Source organism: Rattus norvegicus, chromosome 6, assembly GCF_036323735.1.
Source record: "Rattus norvegicus strain BN/NHsdMcwi chromosome 6, GRCr8, whole genome shotgun sequence".
Classification (NCBI taxonomy): domain Eukaryota; kingdom Metazoa; phylum Chordata; class Mammalia; order Rodentia; family Muridae; genus Rattus; species Rattus norvegicus.
The window spans coordinates 136,438,408-136,457,287 of record NC_086024.1 but is presented as its reverse complement, the minus strand read 5'-3'; the positions used below and the strand labels follow the sequence as shown (position 1 = coordinate 136,457,287).

Here is an 18,880-nt window from a genome sequence, read left to right as displayed (position 1 = left end):
TTAAGAAAGCCAAACTAATAAGAAGGGGAAAGAAACTAGAATACATTACCATAGTGTGTAAAAGATACTTTATCATTGAATATCTTCTTTCTTCTGATGATTTAAGAGAAAAATAAACTCCTAAATCTACTCTCCCAGTAAAGTTAGACTAACACAGCAGCAGGCCTAGGATAGGTAAGGGCTGGATAAAGGAAAGGAAGTGTTAGGGACAAAATGTGAAAAGAACACCAAACAGACTCAAAGGCCTCCCACAACAAACAAAGGGCGCTTGCCCAGTTTAAATGACTCTTCTGGTTATGTCTTACAGCAGAAGGCAAAATGAGGAATGGTTCTAGGTCTGCTCCTTTACAGGATTCTCATTCTAGAATGTACGCCTTTTGATAGTACAGTCATAAAGTACTGATTGCATATAAAATGGTTTATACAGAATCCTGGGATCAAAATCTTTGGGCTAAGTTACACAGATTTAGTATTAAATGCTACAAATACAAATTTTCATAAAAATTTTAAGATAAACCCATAGTATTAAGGCTCCATCTAGAAGCAACTACCAAACTATTAACAAGAAATACAGGCAAAACACCTCCTGATTTGAGCCATAAGATTAACCACAGTTGAGTAGTTTTAAGTGATTATAGAGGGTAGGTTCCTAGGTTGGAGGCTCTCTCTGAACATGCTTTTAATCACAGCACTTGGAGGGGGAGGGGAGCTATCTCTATCACTATGAGTTCAAGGCCAGACTGGTCGGTCTGCAAAGGAAACACCAGGACAGCCAAGTGTCCAAAACAAACAAACAAACAAACAAACAAACAAACAGAAAAGAATCCTAAGTTGTCTAGGTGTGGCGGTGCGTGCCTTTAATACTTAAGAGACAGAAGTAGGCCAATTTCTTGAGTTTGAGACTAGCCTAGTAGTCTACAAAACTAGTACCAGGACAACCAGAGCTACACAGAAAAACCCTGTCTCTAAAATGAAAGACTCCTAGACGAAATAGATGGACCCTTACTTAGTCAGCTTCTGTTACTAAAATAAAACACCTGAGATAACTCAAGAGAAAAGGGTTATTTAGCTCACCGGTATGGCTATTCCAGAAGGCCATGATATAGCTGGCAGGGTAAAACTGTTCACCTCACAAGGAAGAGATACAGGAAAAGGAATGCCCCCGATGATATTAGGACTTTCTAATACTTCCACAATTGAAAACGGTTTTAAAATAGGCCCGTGGGTAACATTCAATGATCAAACCATCACACTTAAAAAACAAAACAAAAAAAAAAACAAAAAAAACAAAAAACCATCTTTCCTTTTTCACCAGGAAAAGCCCTCCTAAGCAAAGTCTGTTCTCTCTACTCCTAAGGAGAGCACATATGGGTCAGCAGAACAGATATAAGCACATTTTTGTCTGCATATCAACTCTAAGAAAAGAGAACACACACAGACAGGACAGAATGTCTCACCATGAAGCCCAGGCTAGCCTCAAACTATGTAGCCTAGGTTGTTCATAAATGCTGGACAAACAGCCCCTCGTGTGCTTCTAGTGTATTCTTTTTAAAAAAAATATTTATTTTACACGTATGGATGTTCTGCCTGCATGTATATCTGTGCACTTTATGTGTGTGTGTGGTGGTGCCCTTGGAGGCCAGAAGAGCGATTCAGATCCCCCAGTTGGAGTTACAGCTATGAGCCATTATGTAGGTGCTGGGAACTAAATCCAAATCCTACAAGAGCAGCAAGTGCCTTTATCCATCCAGCCATCTCCTTCAAGTGTGTGGTTTAACTTCTGTCAAATGTACATGAAAGCATTCCAGGTAGATTTATTCTTCTCCATCCAAATTTAATTTGAAATTTCAAAATAGATGTGGTATCAGGAGGATCTGCACTCCCTGGCTTTTACAAACTCTAGGCTAGACAAACTCTAGGGCTAAAGTTTGGTTCTATTTTAGAATGATAAAATTTAGAAACTTTTAAAAAATTTAATTTTATATATGAGTGTGTTGCCTGTATGTATGTATGTATGTATGTATGTATGTATGTATGTATAGCACTTGTATGCCTGTTGCCTGAGGAAGTCAGAAAAGAGCATCAGATACCCTAGAACTAGAGTTATAGACGGCTGTGAGCCACCATGCGGACTCTAGAAATGAAACCCAGGTCCTCTGGAAGAGCATCAAGTGCTCTTAAAGACAAAGACAAAGACAGACCGACCGACCGACCGACCGACCGACCAACAGATCAAAGGCACAGAGAGACAGGGTCTTCTTATATAACCAGGTTGGCCCTGACCCCACAGCACCCAACTCCATCCACCCTGGATCCTCTGCCTCTCAAGTGCTGGGCTTAGCCTCCAGCTTGCTTACCAACACAATCCCTTTTGAAATAAAATAACAGGTATAACCAATTCATACAAACTGGGCTTATGTCTCTAAGGCAGTTGTCCTCAACCTTCCTAATGCTGTGGCTCTGTAATACAGTTCCTATGCTGTGGTGACCCCCAGCCATAACATTATATTCACTGCTACTTCATACTGTAATTTTGCCACTGTTATGAATTGTAATGTAAATATTTTTGAAGACAGAGGTCTGACAAAGGGTCTTGACTCACAGGCTAAGAACTGCGGATTTAAAGGCACTGGCCGCTCTTCCAGAGTACTCAGGCTTGAATCCCAGCACCACCAGGACGACACACAATCTCTAACTGCTCCTCGGGGTCCAACGACCGACACATGTAGTACAGTCATCCAGGCAGGCAAAACAATCATATACAAAGGGTAATAAAACAAGGAGCTTATAAAGAGAAGCTGCCTGCTGCCAACCTGCCAACAATCACCAGGGCCCACACAGTAGAAGGTAAAAGTTGACATCTATGATTATGCACATACAAAAAAAAAATTCTAAAGTAAATGAATGCCATTTTAAAAAAATTTTAACTTTAAGGTAAGTTGTCACTAGGTTGCCCAGGCTGAGCTCAAACTAACTGGTCATCATACAATTCAGCCTCCCCAGTCAATGGGGCATATACTATTGTTCCCAGCTCTTACCATGTATTTTAAAAGTTAAAATATTTTATTTTATGTGTATGGGTGTTTTGCCTGTATATGTGAGTGTGAAGCACATATCCACCATTGAATTCCCTGGAACAGGAGTTACAGGTGGTTTAAAGACCATGTAAGAGTGGGAACTGAACCTGGCTCCCTGGAAGAGCAGCAGTGCTCTGACCCAGGGAGATCTCTCCAGCCCGGCATGCCACATATTTAAGTGAGATACTACATAAACTACTTTGTGTTGTTGCCTGAATACAATGAAGTAAGAACAAGTAGTAACTATTCCTATGTTCCAAGGCCACATCTTCTTTTAAAGTTATTTAATGAAAACTCAGAGCATTGAGGTCAGCTGATTTAAGTAGACAGTTCCAGGATCCAAGGCTACATGGTGGACCCTGTTTCAAAAACAACTTAGAGAATCGGAAAACCCTACTGTATCTAGCAAACCTGGCCAATCTAAAAGGAAAGGTAGCATAGTTAGCAAGCTCATCTCAGGGATGATCCCTGGGCGTGCTGACTCACTGTCTTGGACGTGTTAGAATGCAGCTTGCTCTAAGGTGAGACAGGGAGGTAAGCACTTCAGCAACAGCAACCCTCTAGGTGTATCTATCTGCTCAGGTTAGACAGCACAGACTCGCTCCGCAAAGCCCTGAGTGCTTTTCTGCTGCATAAGCAGTCCCAAAGAACAAGAACAATCTGGTTGTCAAGCATACAAAACACCCTCTGTAGCACAGCCTCATACTCAGTAAGCAATCCAAATTGTTCAATTTATTCACTGATTACCCAGTCAACAGACAATACCTCCACTAGTTTATTTCAGGAAAGTTAGCGATCCTGACCACTCTATAAACCACCTGATACAGCGGGGTGTGGTGGCCCACACCTTTAGCTTGAGCCTTTGGGAGGCAGAGGCCAGCCTGGTCTACGTGACAGATTCCGACCAGCTCATGGAGCAGTGGTCCTCAGCCTTCCTGATACTGTGACCCTTTAATACAGTTTCTCATGCTGTGGTAACCCCAACCATAAAATTATTTTTGTTGCTACTTCATAACTGTAACTTTGCTGATGTTATGAATCATAATAATTTTGGTTTCCAAAGGAGTCATGACCCACAGGTTGAGAACTGTCACCACAGAGAAATAAACAGAACAGCAGGTCCATGATGGACACATCCCGAGCTGTTAATTAACAAACCTGTGCTTCCAGTCCTCTAGCAAGTAATCCGGACTCACAAACCGTCAATGCTTTAAAACTTAAGCGAAAATTGCACTTCTGATCTTGTCAAATTACAAACAGGATTTACTAATGGATCCCTTTGCAAGTCAACTATAGAAATACAATGAAAGTAAACTTTGTTTTTAAAAAACCTCCTGCTTTTGGGCTGGAGAGATGGCGAAATGATTAAGGGGTCTGTCTTCCATACCCAGGCTGGGTTCCCACACTGGACTCACCATCTTCTGGCCCCAGAGTTTTAACTGGTTTTTCTGAGCTACGATGAACATTTATATTCCTATCCGTAGAGGAGTAGTGACATGAAAATCAAATGAGAACAGAAGAGTATATGAGGAGGAGACAACTATTATTGCTGCCAATTCTGTTTCCTGATTTATAATTATATTACAGATAAAAGTCAGAGCTTCTTAAGAGCTAGGATGTAGTAGTCCACAAATTTAATCTCAACACTTGGGAGGCAAAGGCAAGAGGATCTGAGTTGAAGCCAGCTTGGTCTACACACATAGTTCCAGGCCAACTAGTTATATAATGAAACCCCATCTCAAAAAGAAGCCCAACTCCCTATCCGCCCACCCTAACACACACACAATGGCTAGGATCATTCTACCAAGGCACAGCCTCAGCCCAATTTATTACACTTGTTTAAATGAGCAGCATTCATAACACAAGTGAATGTAATCACTTAAAATACATAGAATAAATGTCTTAACACACACACACACAATGCACACCCATACATGCACTTGCACAAGCATATGCACACAAAGCAAATCTACTCTAGTTATAATAGCCAAGGACCACCAACTGGTGGAAGAACTTTTTAAAACTCATGATACATCTGATGAGATACTAATTAGCAATAAAAAGAAATGAACTATTAATACACTTTAAAACACAATCTCAAAAGTATTATGCACCTGGTAGCAGTGAAGCGTGCCTTTAATGCTAGCAGTGGAGAGGTAGAAGCAGGCAGATCTCTGAGATTGAGACCAGCCTGGTCTACAGAGTGAGTTTCTGGGTGGCCAGGGCTACACACTGAAACCCTGTCTCAAAAAACAAAAACTAAAAAACCTAAATAAATAAAATAAATTGAAATCGGCTGGACAGTAATGGCAAGCATCCTCTTTTTTTTTTTTTTTTTTTAAGATTTATTTACTTTATTTACATGAGTACACTGTCGGTGTCTTCAGACACACCAGTAGAGGGCATCAGATCCCATTACAGATGTTGGGAGCCACCATGTGGTTGCTGGGAATTGAACTCAGGAGCTCTGGAAGAGTAGTCAGTGCTCTTAACCACTGAGCCATCTCTCCAGCCCAATGGCAAACACCTTTAATTTCAGCACTTGGGAGGAAGAGGCAGGCAGATCTCTGAATTTCAGGCCAGCCTGGTCTACAGAATGAGTTCCAGGACAGCAGGGTACACAGAGAAATCCTGTCTTCAAAACACAACAAAAGCATTAAGTACAGCCAGGGATATTTAAGTCAAACCTGTTTTTAAAAAGAAAAGAAAAGACAGGCAAGCAGAGCATTCTGTTACATGGAGGAAGTCAGACACTGCTGCATGGTCACCCAACACCAGCAATCACAGTCGTAAGGAGGCTGAGGGAAGGATGAGTTTGAGGCCAACCTCAGCTACATCATAAGACTGCCTTGAATTTTTAAAAAGTTGTATATTTTACGGCTCCACTTCCAAAAAAAAAAGGTAAAGATAAAGAGACAGAAATGAGCCACTGCTTGCCAAAGGCCTAGGAGAGCCCACAGAAGACCTTTGTGGGGATGGAAATGCTCTCTAGCTTGACCGTGGTGGTGACCACATGACTGTGTATCTGGCAAATTCAAATTCATCAGACTGTCCACTTAAAATGTGTTTATTTGTATGTCCACAGCCTTGATTCACAAAAGAACTTCTCACCAGGCAGAGATATCTCATTCATGTTGTACTTTCATGCAACTGGCAAAGTCTAACTTAAGTTGCACAGTAATGGCAGGTAAGGACAGGCCATGCTTAAAGTGAACATGTGTGCCACTGACTCAGGCCCCACACTGTAGCAGAGACACAGCCATTCCCATACCACACATATGCAAGGACTGCAGAACATGTCAAGGTGAATTAGTGCAACCAGCTGGAAGTGGCATAAGCTCTTGATTTTAGCAATATTGAAACCTCAGATTCATTAAGATTAAGGCATCCTTCATATCCTAAGCTTTTCTTGGTCACTCAGTGGTGCTAGGGATTAAATTGGGACATCACATATAGAAGACAATCATCTATCACTGAACCACATCTCCAGTCCTTAGATTGTTTTTAAAAACAAAGGTAGTAATTCTAGCACACAGGAAAATCACAAAACAACTTAACAAGTTGACAAAGGACATGTGAAGAATGAACCACTTCAGTCTAAAATAATCACAAATAACCACCTAAAACCATGCATTCTTGACTAAAAATAGACTCCTCCTTGAGTCCTCCGGCCCCATTGAAATATACTATTAAAGCCAGGCCTGGTGGAGCATGCCTTTAACCTCAGCACATCAGAGGCAGAGGCAGGCAGGTCACTGGTCTACCCAGTATGTTCCAGGATAGCCAGAGCTACACAGCGACATGATAAGATAGATAGATAGATAGATAGATAGATAGATAGATAGAGATAGACAGACAGACAGACAGATGAATGATAGATATCACACAAGTTGAAAGGAAACTAAAATGCTGTCTTTCATTATCATAAACCTTTTGTTTCTTAGTTCAATTTAGAAAGCACATGTTCTGGTTCTACTTAAAGTTTTGATTTTGAATAAAAAAAAAAATCAATGATCAGAGCCAATCAATCGATTTACTTGCTTCATTTTTTTAGAGTGGCCAAAGAACATGAAGATCAATCATGTCAAAGATAAGTTTCTTCAAAAGAACATAAAGAAGAAAAGTTTCAGGATTCCAAGGTTGGTGGATGTGTCTGTATCCTCGGCTATGGGAAATTGAGACCGAAGGCTCCCTTAGACAGTCCAAGCAACACAGCAAGAACTATGGAACAAAAAGGGAGGAAGAGAGAAAAAGAGAAGGAAGGGGAGAGGGTGAGAAAGAAAAAGGAGGGAAGAGGTCTAATCTAAGCTCTCCTAGTTAGGTAATTTTCTAATCTATCTCAGGTGGAAGAACATATACAACTGTATATTAATACACACCACAGAGATGACTTAGACCCAGGTCTACGAAAATAGATTAAATTACCTACTAGCTATCAAGCACAAGTAGCATTTTGAAGATTAAAATGAAGGCATCTGATACCACTAGGTTACCATTTCTAAGGATGGTTTTCAAAGCACAAAAACACCCGGAGCATGGAAGCTTTTCCAGAGACAGCATTCTCTTGCCAGCAGTTACCTCATAGCTCCGTATAATGAAAGGCCAGTGAAGTTTCTTTACAAGTTATTTACTAAATGCTTTACAGAGGACAAAGCTAGACTGGAACACTTTGGAATCCGATGCGGAAGAAGGGTTCAAAAAACACTTGGGCAGGTCAAACATTTCTTCAGTAGAACCTCTACTACTCGTTTGTCACTCCCTAGCCATGCTGCTCCAAACTGATGTTTGGTTTGGTTTGGTTATGCAGGTCCGTTCGAACAAAATCCTTTTATATAGATTTGTTGGGTGTGCACACTGGAATGGGCCTGAGAGCTACTTCAAGCCAACCTTCGCAGCGGAAGGAAAAGGCAACCCAGTGGGTGTCCCTCGGCTGGGCAGCAGAACAGAGCAGAGCTTCACAACTGCCTCTCAAAACACTTAGCCCACTGCTTCCGAACAGACTTAGCTTTGCAAGGACGGGAAGCTACTCCTTGATAAAGGCAGCGGCTCTCAAGCAGAACTACTCTTTGCGTTCGGGAACTACGGGGGCCCAGAAGGATCTCTCCACGGGGCACTTAGTTTTAGCGGTTGTCATTTAACTTAGTCCCCTTTTAAAGGACGGTCCACTCGACCCGACTGGATCCTATTAATCCGCACCAAGGACAGGCAGGCTCTTAACCTGCCCGATGTAAGAGGAGAGTTGTGTTCAAACACGCACTGGCTGCAGCAGCAGCGCACGGACGGGTAATGCTCAGCAGACCGTAAGGACAGCGCGCAGGCCGCACGCGCGCGGCAGGACAGGGCTGCGCCTTGACCCCTGCCGAAGCATCTGGGCTGGGTCCCCCTGCTACCACCCTGAGGGTCTGCCACCCTGCAGCGCAGTCCACTCACGTTTTCAGTGTCTCGTTCATTCACCGTTGGCAAAGGGGTCCTAGTGGACATCTTATTGCGCTTTGATTCTGCACAACGCCAAGGCGAAAACAAAACCGCCCAGCTCTGGGCGGCCGATGAGCAGCGGCCGCGAGCCTTCGGGCCCGGCCCTCCCCGGCCGGAGTCTAGATCTCCGGCCTGGCCCGGGCCGTGCGCCCGCGGGCCCCGGGGCTCATTCTCCCCCAGCGCCGGCGGCCGCAGTGGAAGCGGGCCCGCTGGCCGCCCCAAGCCTCAGGGCGCCTCGCGGGCCCCTCGCCTTCTCGCCGCTCGCAGCCGCAGCGCCGCGGAGCTCAGCCCCGGGGGCTCGACACAGCGCGGCCGGCAGCCCCTTCAGAGGCAGCGGCGCAGGAGGATGGAGCGGAGATGAAGCGCAAGACAGGCCGCCGCGGCCTGCAGGTGCCGACCATGGAGGGGGCCGCGGAAGAGGCGCCCACGCCCGGCTGCTTTCCCTTCTCCCGCTCGCTTCCCGCCCGGCCTCGCCCTGCCGGCTGCCACCGCCGCTCCCCGGCACCTCAGGAGCCTTACAGACTCAAGATGGCCGCGCCTCTGCTTCCTCCGCTGCCTCCGGCTGCCGGAAGTGACGTTACTGCCGCCTGGAGTTCCGCCAATCAGCGCGGTCGGAGCTAGCTGCGGGCTGCTGTTGCTAGGGGCGACTCGTCCTGTTGGGTCTGAGTGGGTGGTGCCGTTGGAAAGGACTTGCTTGGTCTCCTCCAGTTCTAGCAGGCAGAGAGTTGCAATCGTCCAGATCGCTTGGGCATCACTGACCTCTCCGGACCACTGCCCTAGTGGGCGTCCTGTGTCCGACTGCTGGGCTGGCATTTACAGAGTACAGGTCTAGGCTGGCTGGAATGTACTACACACGGAGATCCTACTGTTTGCAAAAGTTGACTTTTCCTTCCCGCGGCCACGCTGCAAAGGATGGAGTTACCGTAGAGAAGCAGCAGTTACAGGTCTATCAGAGGAGGAAGGAGCCAGGCTCCTGCTTCATAACCGAGGCATCTAGCATCCACCCAAAGAACTTTTTTGCCTCTGACTATGGAGCCACTGGTTATTGGACCCGGCCCAACTGAATACCCAGCTGGATGAAAGAGTGAAGCATGAAATAACAAAGGTAGCACAAAAGGATGGGAAGAGGAATTCGATGAGATCGTGTAGACGCCCCCGGGGATCAATTCCTAAATGCCGGTAGGGGCTTATATAATCAATATTTCTCCGTCTCTTCTTCTCCCTTTCCCTCTCTCACTACCTCTACCCCTCACTTTCAGAAACCCTCTATCTCTTTCTCCTTCCTCCTCTCTCCCACTCCCTTTCTTGCTTCCGTCTTTTGAAGAGAGATATTATTGCTATAGGCTTGGTCTAGGCTGAGTGACCTGCAGCTGAAACTCTGACTATGTTGCCTCTTCCAGAAAGCCTTGCTCAACGTGTCACCTCTTTATGTCTTCTGAGGACAGAATCCATTAGTAGAGAAAGGAGGGCTGTGTGACCTGGGGTAAGGCAAACGGCTACTAATAGTCCACCTTGTACTGGTTATTCATTAAGCCCCAGGGTGCCCTTATAAGATGGACAGACACAGCATATGATCTAAAGTCCGGATCAGTTACTTCACCCAAATCGTCAGTGTTGTTGGTTATAGAAGGATCTGAACCCCATTCCTACAGCTTTAGAAATGGCTAAACTTGTGACTAAACTTTGCTTTTCTTCTTACGTTTTTGTTTGTTTGCTTTGGTTCTGGCCCCCCAACACCCGATATCTTGGTGTATCCTGCTTTGTGAAACGACAGAACTTCAAACACCAGCATCCCTTCCAGAGAGGCCAGAGGGTCCCAATACAAACCAACCAGGGGCCAAGATGCATTCAGAACTCCTGTGTTACCCTCTTAGGGGTGTGCTCAGGGGAACCAGATGGGCCTATTTAGAGAGTATTTTCTTTTTCCCTTTTCGGTTAAGCAGAGAGCCACAGTGGCAATCCTCTGAATCAAAGGTTTGCTCCACACTGCTCAGCTGAAATGTGGGCTGTGATAAGCAGACATGTGCTCCGGAGCTCAGAGGCCAACTGTGGGCTCCCTGTCCCACTTGGGGGTCTAAGCAGGGGAAATCTTGCAGAAGGCACACTCACTCTGAAGACAGAATGATAGCTCCCTGGGGCTACTGGGCTCCCAGTTTAGCCCAATACAGAAGCACGGGAGTGAGAAACAACGGGGTGAATTCAAGTAAATTCATCAAGGGCACATGAGGGCGAGAAGGCAGACCGAAAAGGCAGGATCCAAGCAGACTTAGACATAGCTTGGAACCCATTCTCCCCTCCACCCTGACGAGTTCTGGTGCTTCAACACTGGCCCCTGACGAATTGGGGAAACCTCCCAAAAGGTTGTCAGCCTCAGGCAGGAGCTTTGAGAAAGCCTGTGAACACTTCAGAGCATCCCACACTGGCCAGAGAAGTAATCCAGAGAAGTAATCGGTCATGAGGCTTCCCCCCTAGGGGGACTTCCTCATTCAAGCTACACATTAAACCCTGGAGTCAGTGAATGCCAAAGGTTGGGGGTGAAGATGATGGCACGTGACCTCAAGACACTTCCTAGTTTTCTTAGAGTTTGGAATCGAAGCTATTGAAATGTAGACTCACCTTAAAGAGCTGGAAGCGGTAGGTGTGTTTGTGGCGCGTGCAAGGGAAAGGGGGACCAGGAGGACGTGAGCAAGGGGAGGGCACCGTTTTCTCCAGAGGAATTTATGTGATCTATCCAGGAGGAATGGAGCAGTTAAACTTGACAACTATTGTTTTCATAATTCTTTTCTGGCCTGATTCTTGTCCTATTTATTTATTTATTTTAGACTGTCTTGCTGCATAGCTCAGTCTGGCCTTGAATTCCTACCCTGCCTCAGCCTTCCCGATGCCGAAAGTACACTCTCATGCCCAGTTTGTTTCCCGTCTTCCTATTTAAATATTTCCTACCCTGAGCATCATAACAACAAACCCACCTCAATTCAGAAATGCACCCCAGGCTGGTGAGATGGCTCAGTGGTTAGAGGTCTTTTTGCTCAAGCAGAAAGATTAGCTCTCCCAAAAATATCCAGGTAAATTCCAGGTGGGCAGAGCAGCTCACTTGTGTTCCAGTGGTTGAAAGACAGGATCTCTCCTAGGATCTCCCATTGGTCTAGAGCTCCCCACCAATTATCTGGCCATCCAGTGGGCCCCAGAGATATTTCTATCTTTGCCCCTCCAACCCTGGGATGACAAGGATGTACCACCACACCTGTCTTATTTACCTGAGTTCTGAGGATGAGGCTCAGGTCCCTGTTGTTGCACGGCTAGCACTTCTCATTCTGAGCGTCTCTCCAGCACTCGAAAGGCAGACACAGATGAGTTTGAGCACTCGATAGGCAGATCTGTATGAGTTTGAGGCCAATCCAGTGTAGAGAGTTCCAGGCCAACCAAGATGACATAGACACCGTCAAAAAAAAAGGGCAGGGTGATGGAGACATGGTTCATCAGCAACAGTACTGGCTTCTCTTGAGGACCTGTTCCCTGTACCAACGTGACAGCTCAATGGACCCCCAGTTCCAGGGGATCCAATGCCCTCTTCCAGCCCTTAGGTAAAAGGCGCGCTCCCATATACACACATAGTCAAAACACACTTAAAATACTCTTTAAATTCTATTAATTTTTATTTGTTCATTTTATTTTCAAAACAGGATTTCACTAGGTAGCAGCAGCTGTCCTGGAACTCACTCTGTAGACCAGGCTGGCCTTGAACTCAGAGATCTACCTGCCTCTGCCTCCAGAGGGCTGGGACTAAAGGCTTGTACCATGACCACCTGGGCAAAATGACTTTTTAAAAATGACATGTTGGGAGAATTTAGCAATAGCTAGTAACATTAGCAACACCATCAAGTTATGCATGCTCCACAATACCACAATTCCGTGCAAAATGTTTACCTGAACATAGGCTGTCGAGGTAGCTCATCTGATGAGGGAGCTTGCACCAAGCCTGTCAGCATGAGCTCAATCCCTAGGAGCCCAGTGGAGGAGAGCAGTGACTCCTGCAGGTTCTCCCCTGATTGCTACACCTGCCTTGGTGCTCGTATGTGAGTATACACACATCAATAAATAAATTTAAAATTCTTATTGTTTTGAGATAGTTTCTTACTATATAGTCCTAGCTGGCCTCATCCTCAGAGATCTGCCTGCCTCTGCAGTAAGAATTTTGGTTTCTGGGGTTGGGGATTTAGCTCAGTGGTAGAGTGCTTGCCTAGGAAGCGCAAGGCCCTGGGTTCGGTCCCCAGCTCTGAAAAAAAGAACCAAAAAAAAAAAAAAAAAAGAATTTTGGTTTCTTTAAAAACCAGTTATGATATGTGAATATTTTTTTGCTCTAATCCCAGGTGTGAGATCATCACAGCAGGTGATTATGATTTGCCTCGTGCACCAGCAGGGGCGAGATCCTTGCCAGCTACAGACAGCTGAATTCTGGGGATTCTGGGGAGACGAAGTAAATGGAAAAGCCCCAAGAAGGCCTAGGAGGCTGCCACTCCCCTTGCCAGTCCTGCTTGCTGCTGTGGTGGTTGGTCAAGTGTTTGTGAGCAAAGAGACAAGAAGTTAGAGATATCCTGACAGCAAAGACTGGACAGTCCTAAGGAACCCAAGGCCCCTAGTCATCAGGAAATAGTCTATTTTGCTGAGTGAAAGAAGTCAGGCCCCCTTCCCCTCTAACCTTTCTCTCCTACCTAGTGTTGTGGGGTCAGAAGGGTGATGGGTATGGGAACCCAATAAAAGAGCCACCGAAGAAAATCTGTGCCAGCGTCTGCCTCCCTATTAAAGGTGTTCACTACAGTGTCTGGTTGATTTCCAAAAGCTGTAAGGGAGCTGGAACGAGGGCTCATGGGTTAAATGCGTGTACTGTTCTTCCTGGGACCAGAGTTGGGTTCAGCTGCACATTAGGCAGCTGGTAATCACTTTGAGGAACCTGACACCTTCTTTTAGCCTCTGTAGGCACTTCAGGCACATGCACAGACCCACACAGAGACATACATTCATACACATAATTAAACACCAAAATAAACCTTTAAAGATGTTTGAAAGAAAGATTTGGCTGGATGTTGGTGGTGCACACCTTTAGTTCCAGTGTAAGGGACTGGACTCTGAGGCTGAGGCCAGCCTGATCTACAGAGTGATTTCCAGGATAGCCAGGACTACACAGAGATACTCTGTCTTGAAATAAACAAACAAGCACAAATGGTTTGAAATGTACTGAGAGAACATGTATAAAACAAGACTCCAGGTCCTGTAACAAAAAAAGCCAGAAATGGCATGAATATCCATTATCAGTATGCATAGAGGCATGCTTGCACCAAAACTAATATGTAACAAAGAGAAAAACTTTATTGGCTCGGTCCTTGTACAGCCAAGGGACTGAATCTCAGGAACATAACCTGGAGCTGGAAAATTGGTTCACTAGGTAAAGACACATCCTGCCAAACTCGACCACCTGAGTTCAGGGACCCATACAGTAAAAAGGAGAATTGACTCCTGCAAATTGTCCTGTGACTTGTACACACTCTGATATTTGCTGCCATCGTGGAAAGGGAGAGGGCTGAGAGTGTAGAACCCCAGCGCTCCAGTCTTGCAATGTGCTAAGTCCCTGACCTCACACGGGCAACTCCCGACCCAGGCGGGCAGGCAGGCAGGCAGGACAAGAGGGAGCCAGAGAAGTTGTCAGGACAGATTCCACTCCTGAAGCTAGCATGGCCTCCCCTCCTGTGGTGTGACCTCAGACATGAGCTGTCTAGGGCTGGCCCTGTGAGTCAGCCCTGAGTCCCACCCCACCTCACGCCTTTCCCGTGGGGCGTCAGGGCTCAAAGCCTTCTTTCAGAATGAGGCCAGGAAAACCAAGGACGTAATGTGACCAAGTACAGCTGAATAACCGGCGTGTCTGAATATTAATGGGAAGTAGCTTTTGTAGCCAAGGAAATCCAAAACAGATTCTCTGAAAACAAGATCTCTAATCTAGACCCAAGTCAAACAAATAGAAAACAAGAAAAACCCCAAATTCCTAAATCTCCCTAATGATAGAAACCTCAGAAGAAATCCTACTTTTATGTAAAAGTGTTGTTTTAAAAAAAAAATTAGTTTCAGTCTGGCCATGGTAGTACACGCCTCTAATCCAAGCACTTGGGAGGCAGAGGATGGCAAATCCCTCTGAGGTAGGGAGGTAGGGACTCCCCCACCCCAGTCTACACAGCAAATTCCAGGTCATCCCCATCCAGGTCTACATAGTGAGACCCTGCCTCAAAACAACTTTGTTGTTGTTGTTGTTGGTGGTGGTGGTGGTGGTGGTGGTGGTGGTGGTGGTGGTGGTGGTGGTGGTGGTGGTGGTGGTTAATGCTATAGGCCAACCCCTGAGCTTTGTGCATGAAGATAACTAGCTGCTCTATCACTGAGGTATAGCGTCCTCTTAGGCCAGGGCTTGAGTTACCACTTAGCCGAGGACGCCCTCGATCTCAACCATCTGCTTTAGTGTCATTTCTGTTGTTGACAGAAAATATCCTGGCAAATGCCAGGCAGCACTCGGGAGGCAGAGGTGGGTGGATCTCTGAGTTCTAGTCCAGCCTGGTCTACAAAGTGATTCCAGGACAGCCAGAGCTACCCGGAGAAACTCTTGTCTTGGAAAACAAAACAAAAGAACTCCTGGCAAAAGCATCTTAGAGACGAAAGGGTTTGCTTTCTCTTATAGTTCCAGATTCTAGTCCATCACTGTCAGGGAGTCATAACAGCAGGAGCATGAAGCAGCTAGTTCCTACTGTCCATGCCAAGAACAGAGAAATACATGCCTGCCTGCCTGCCTATACTCAGCTAGCCCTCCATGTTCCCTACTCATACACAATCCTGGGTTCAAACCCAGGGGACGTTGTTGCTTTCGTCCTGGATCTTCCCACATCAGTTAAGGCAACCCAGTCAAGCCCCTACCTGCATCAGGCCAGCCTTCCAGGTGAGTCTAGGCTGTGTAAGTAGCCGGCACAGAGGAGCAGTAACACGGTTAGTTGCCCAGCACATGTGCGGCTCTAAGATGAATCCCTAGCACCACACGACAAAATAAAATTCCTGAGACGTATGGTAAGTCAAAGAACTCAGATGGGTTCGGTGAACCTGCAGAGATGCAGGACACCGGGACAAACCGGGACAAACCTGAGCATTCACATTTCCTGATTCCAAAACTCAGCACAAAACTACAAACACCACTGGGCATGGTGGTTCGCACCTTCAATCCCAGCACTCTGGGGGCAGAGGCAGGTGGATCTCAGAGTTCAAGACCAGCCTGGTCTACAGAGTGAGATCCAGGACATCAGGATGACTACATAGATAAACCCTGCTTTTAAAAAAAGGGGGTGGGGGGAGGTTGGAGAGATGGCTCAGCAGTCAAGAGCACATCTGCTCTCACAGAGGTCCTCAGTTCAATTCCCAGCACCCACATGGTGGCTCACAACCATCTGTAATGAGATCTGGTGCCCTCTTCTGGTCTGCAGGGATATATGCAGACAGAAAGCTATATACATAATAAATCTTTTTTTAAAACAAGTAAAAGAAAAAAACCACAAACAAGGTAACTTACAAAAGAAAACACTGATGTAGGGCCTTGCTTACCCCTTCAGAGGATTAGTTTATAATCGTCACTGTGGGGAGCATGGTGGTGGGCCAGCGTGGTGATGACGTAGTAGCTGAGAGCCAGACTTGATCCTCAAGTTGCAGACAGAGAGTCTGGGGCCTGACCTGCACTATTGAAACCGCAAGCCACTCAGGTGTTGGTGGCACACACCTTGAAATCTCAAAGCCGACCCCGGCCCACTGATGTATTTTCTCTACAAGGCCACACCTTCTAAACCTTCCTAACAGTCCACCAAACTGGGAACCAAGCATTGAAATATAAGAGCTCGGCTGGGGATTTAGCTCAGTGGTAGAGCGCTTGCCTAGGAAGCGCAAGGCCCTGGGTTCGGTCCCCAGCTCCGAAAAAAAAAAAAAAAAAAAAAAAAGAACCGAAATATAAGAGCTCATGGGAGCCAATCTCATCCAAACCACCACACATGCTTATGGGCAAAATGCCTAATACTTCTACTACTACTACTACTACTACTACTACTACTACTACTACTACTACTAATAATAATAATAATAATAATAATTTTAAGGTTACAATGATTAAGACTCCATGGCACTAGCATAATATACACATATAAGGGAACTAGAGATAACCCTGACCTAACATGCTAAATTAACAGAATTGAACCCAGACCCAACCAAACCCTTGTATTACAGTCTATTTTTTAAAATGTATTCATTTTTATTTTATGTACCTGAGTGTTCGCCTGGATATATGTCTGTATAACACTGTATGTGCCTGGCGCCCACAGAGACCGGAAGAGGGCCTCAGATCTGGAGCAACAGAGGGTCATGAGCCACCTTGTGGGTGCTGGAATCAAGCCCAAGTCCTCTGCAAGAGCACTCCCAAGTCCGCTTAACCACGGAGCCGTCTCGCCAGAGCCATTGCTGTTTTTGTGAGACACTATACTATATACCCTGGCTGACTGGAATGTAAAGGGACCCTCCTGCTTCTGGCCTCTCAAGTGCTGGAGTTAAAAATGCTAGCCGCCACACCCAGCTGCAGCAGCTTTTATGATCACGTGAAGGCAACTGAGTGGGGGAAAGTGTGGCATGGAGATAACCCAGATACATGCGAAAGAATGAAGTTGAGCCAGATGTGGTGGTGCTCACCTTTCCTCCCAGTGCTCAGGACTAAGCAGGTAGGGCTCTGAGTTTGAGGCCAGCCTGTTCCACAGAGAGAGTTCCAGGACAGTCAGGACTACACAGAGATTCCCTGTCTTTTTTTCTTTTCTTTTTTTTTTTTTTTTTTTTTTTGAGCTGGGGACCGAACCCAGGGCCTTGTGCTTGCTAGGCAAGCGCTCTACCACTGAGCTAAATCCCCAACCCCGAGATTCCCTGTCTTAAAAAGACCACCACCACCACCACCACCCACCACACACACACACACACACACACACACACACACACACACACACACACAGAGAGAGAGAGAGAGAGAGAGAGAGAGAGAAAGAAACAAAAAAAGAAGTTGAACCCTCTTCTCAAAACAAATACAAAAATGAACCTAAATGCCCAGGTCATGACAGCACATACCTTTAATCCCAGCACTCCTGAGGCAAAGGCAGGCGGATCTCTTTTGAGTTTGAGGCCAGCCTGGTCTCCAGAGTGAGTTCCAGGACAGCTAGGGATACATAGAGAAACCTCTCTGGGGGGTTGAGGTTAGTAAGAGGGGGAGTTAAGAATTACAAAAAGCGGGGCTGGGGATTTAGCTCAGTGGTAGAGCGCTTACCTAGGAAGCGCAAGGCCCTGGGTTCGGTCCCCAGCTCCGAAAAAAAAGAACCAAAAAAAAAAAAAAAAAAAAGAATTACAAAAAGCTCTAGAAAGGGGGGTAAGACTAAGAGGTAATGTGAGGCCAGCCACATCCTCACATCTAGCAGAAGCACTGAATGCTTCCGTGTCTGAAGGCCCTGTGGTCAGGTCCCCAGAGGTAGGTTAGGATGAGCTGTGCCTTGGAGCTCTATACCAGACTAATAGGAATTATAGGATGAAAGGAGGGAAGAAAATTAAACAGTAAGAGGAAGGGTTTAACATTTTTTTCTGCCTGTGACCACAAGCGTGGATGTGTCCCCAGAGCGTGTGGAGGTCAGAGGACAACCTGGGACCTGAATTTTCACATTCCACCCTCATTGAGACAAGGTGTCACAGCTCACTGGCCCTTGCACTTCTGATTCTCTTACCCCTGCTTCCCATCTGACCACAGAAGTGCTTGAATCGTAGACCTGTCAGTCGCTGGCAGTATGAACTTGGGTCTTCATGCCTGTGTGGCCAGTGCTTTCCCAAATGAATTATCTCCCCAGACTGGGAAAAGGCTTCCCGAATCTGGAAGACACACCAAGTGCCCCCAACACAGTGAGTGTAATTTCAACACCACACCAAAGACAAAAACTGAACCTTCTGCTCTGGCAGGAGTGGCTTTCTTGGCATCTGAGGCTTAACTTCAAGGTAATTGGGCCCTGGGTAGCACATGGTCTTTGAGTAGCTTCTGGTCTCTGTGTAGTGTCTGCTGTCAGGGGATTTGATCCCTGAATGTAGACCAGGCTGGCCTCTGCCTCCACAACGCTGGGATTAAAGATGCAAGTCACCACCTCTGAGCTTTCCAAAGAGATTCTTTTTTTTTTTTTTTTTTGGTTCTTTTTTTTCGGAGCTGGGGACCGAACCCAGGGCCTTGCGCTTCCTAGGTAAGCGCT

The 18,880-nt window shown here is 46.1% G+C and overlaps 1 protein-coding gene and 1 long non-coding RNA gene across 15 annotated transcripts in view; one reads left to right on the top strand and one right to left on the bottom strand.

Moving 5' to 3' along the window:
- Positions 1-9,961, bottom strand: part of Mark3 (microtubule affinity regulating kinase 3) — a 90,083-nt gene extending 80,122 nt beyond the window's left edge. For 7 of the 14 annotated variants that reach the window (XM_006240563.5, XM_063261497.1, XM_063261498.1 and 4 more), the window contains exon 1: positions 8,508-9,095. In XM_006240563.5, the coding sequence (XP_006240625.1) occupies positions 8,508-8,558 (51 nt within the window). In that variant the 5' untranslated portion in view covers positions 8,559-9,095. 14 annotated transcript variants of the gene reach the window in all.
- On the top strand, positions 9,592-18,006 carry Cpt1al1 (carnitine palmitoyltransferase 1A like 1). Its single transcript, XR_010052390.1, has 2 exons — positions 9,592-9,731; positions 9,953-18,006. It is a non-coding gene; the product is annotated as a carnitine palmitoyltransferase 1A like 1 (long non-coding RNA).
- Positions 18,007-18,880: the final 874 nt, after the last annotated feature.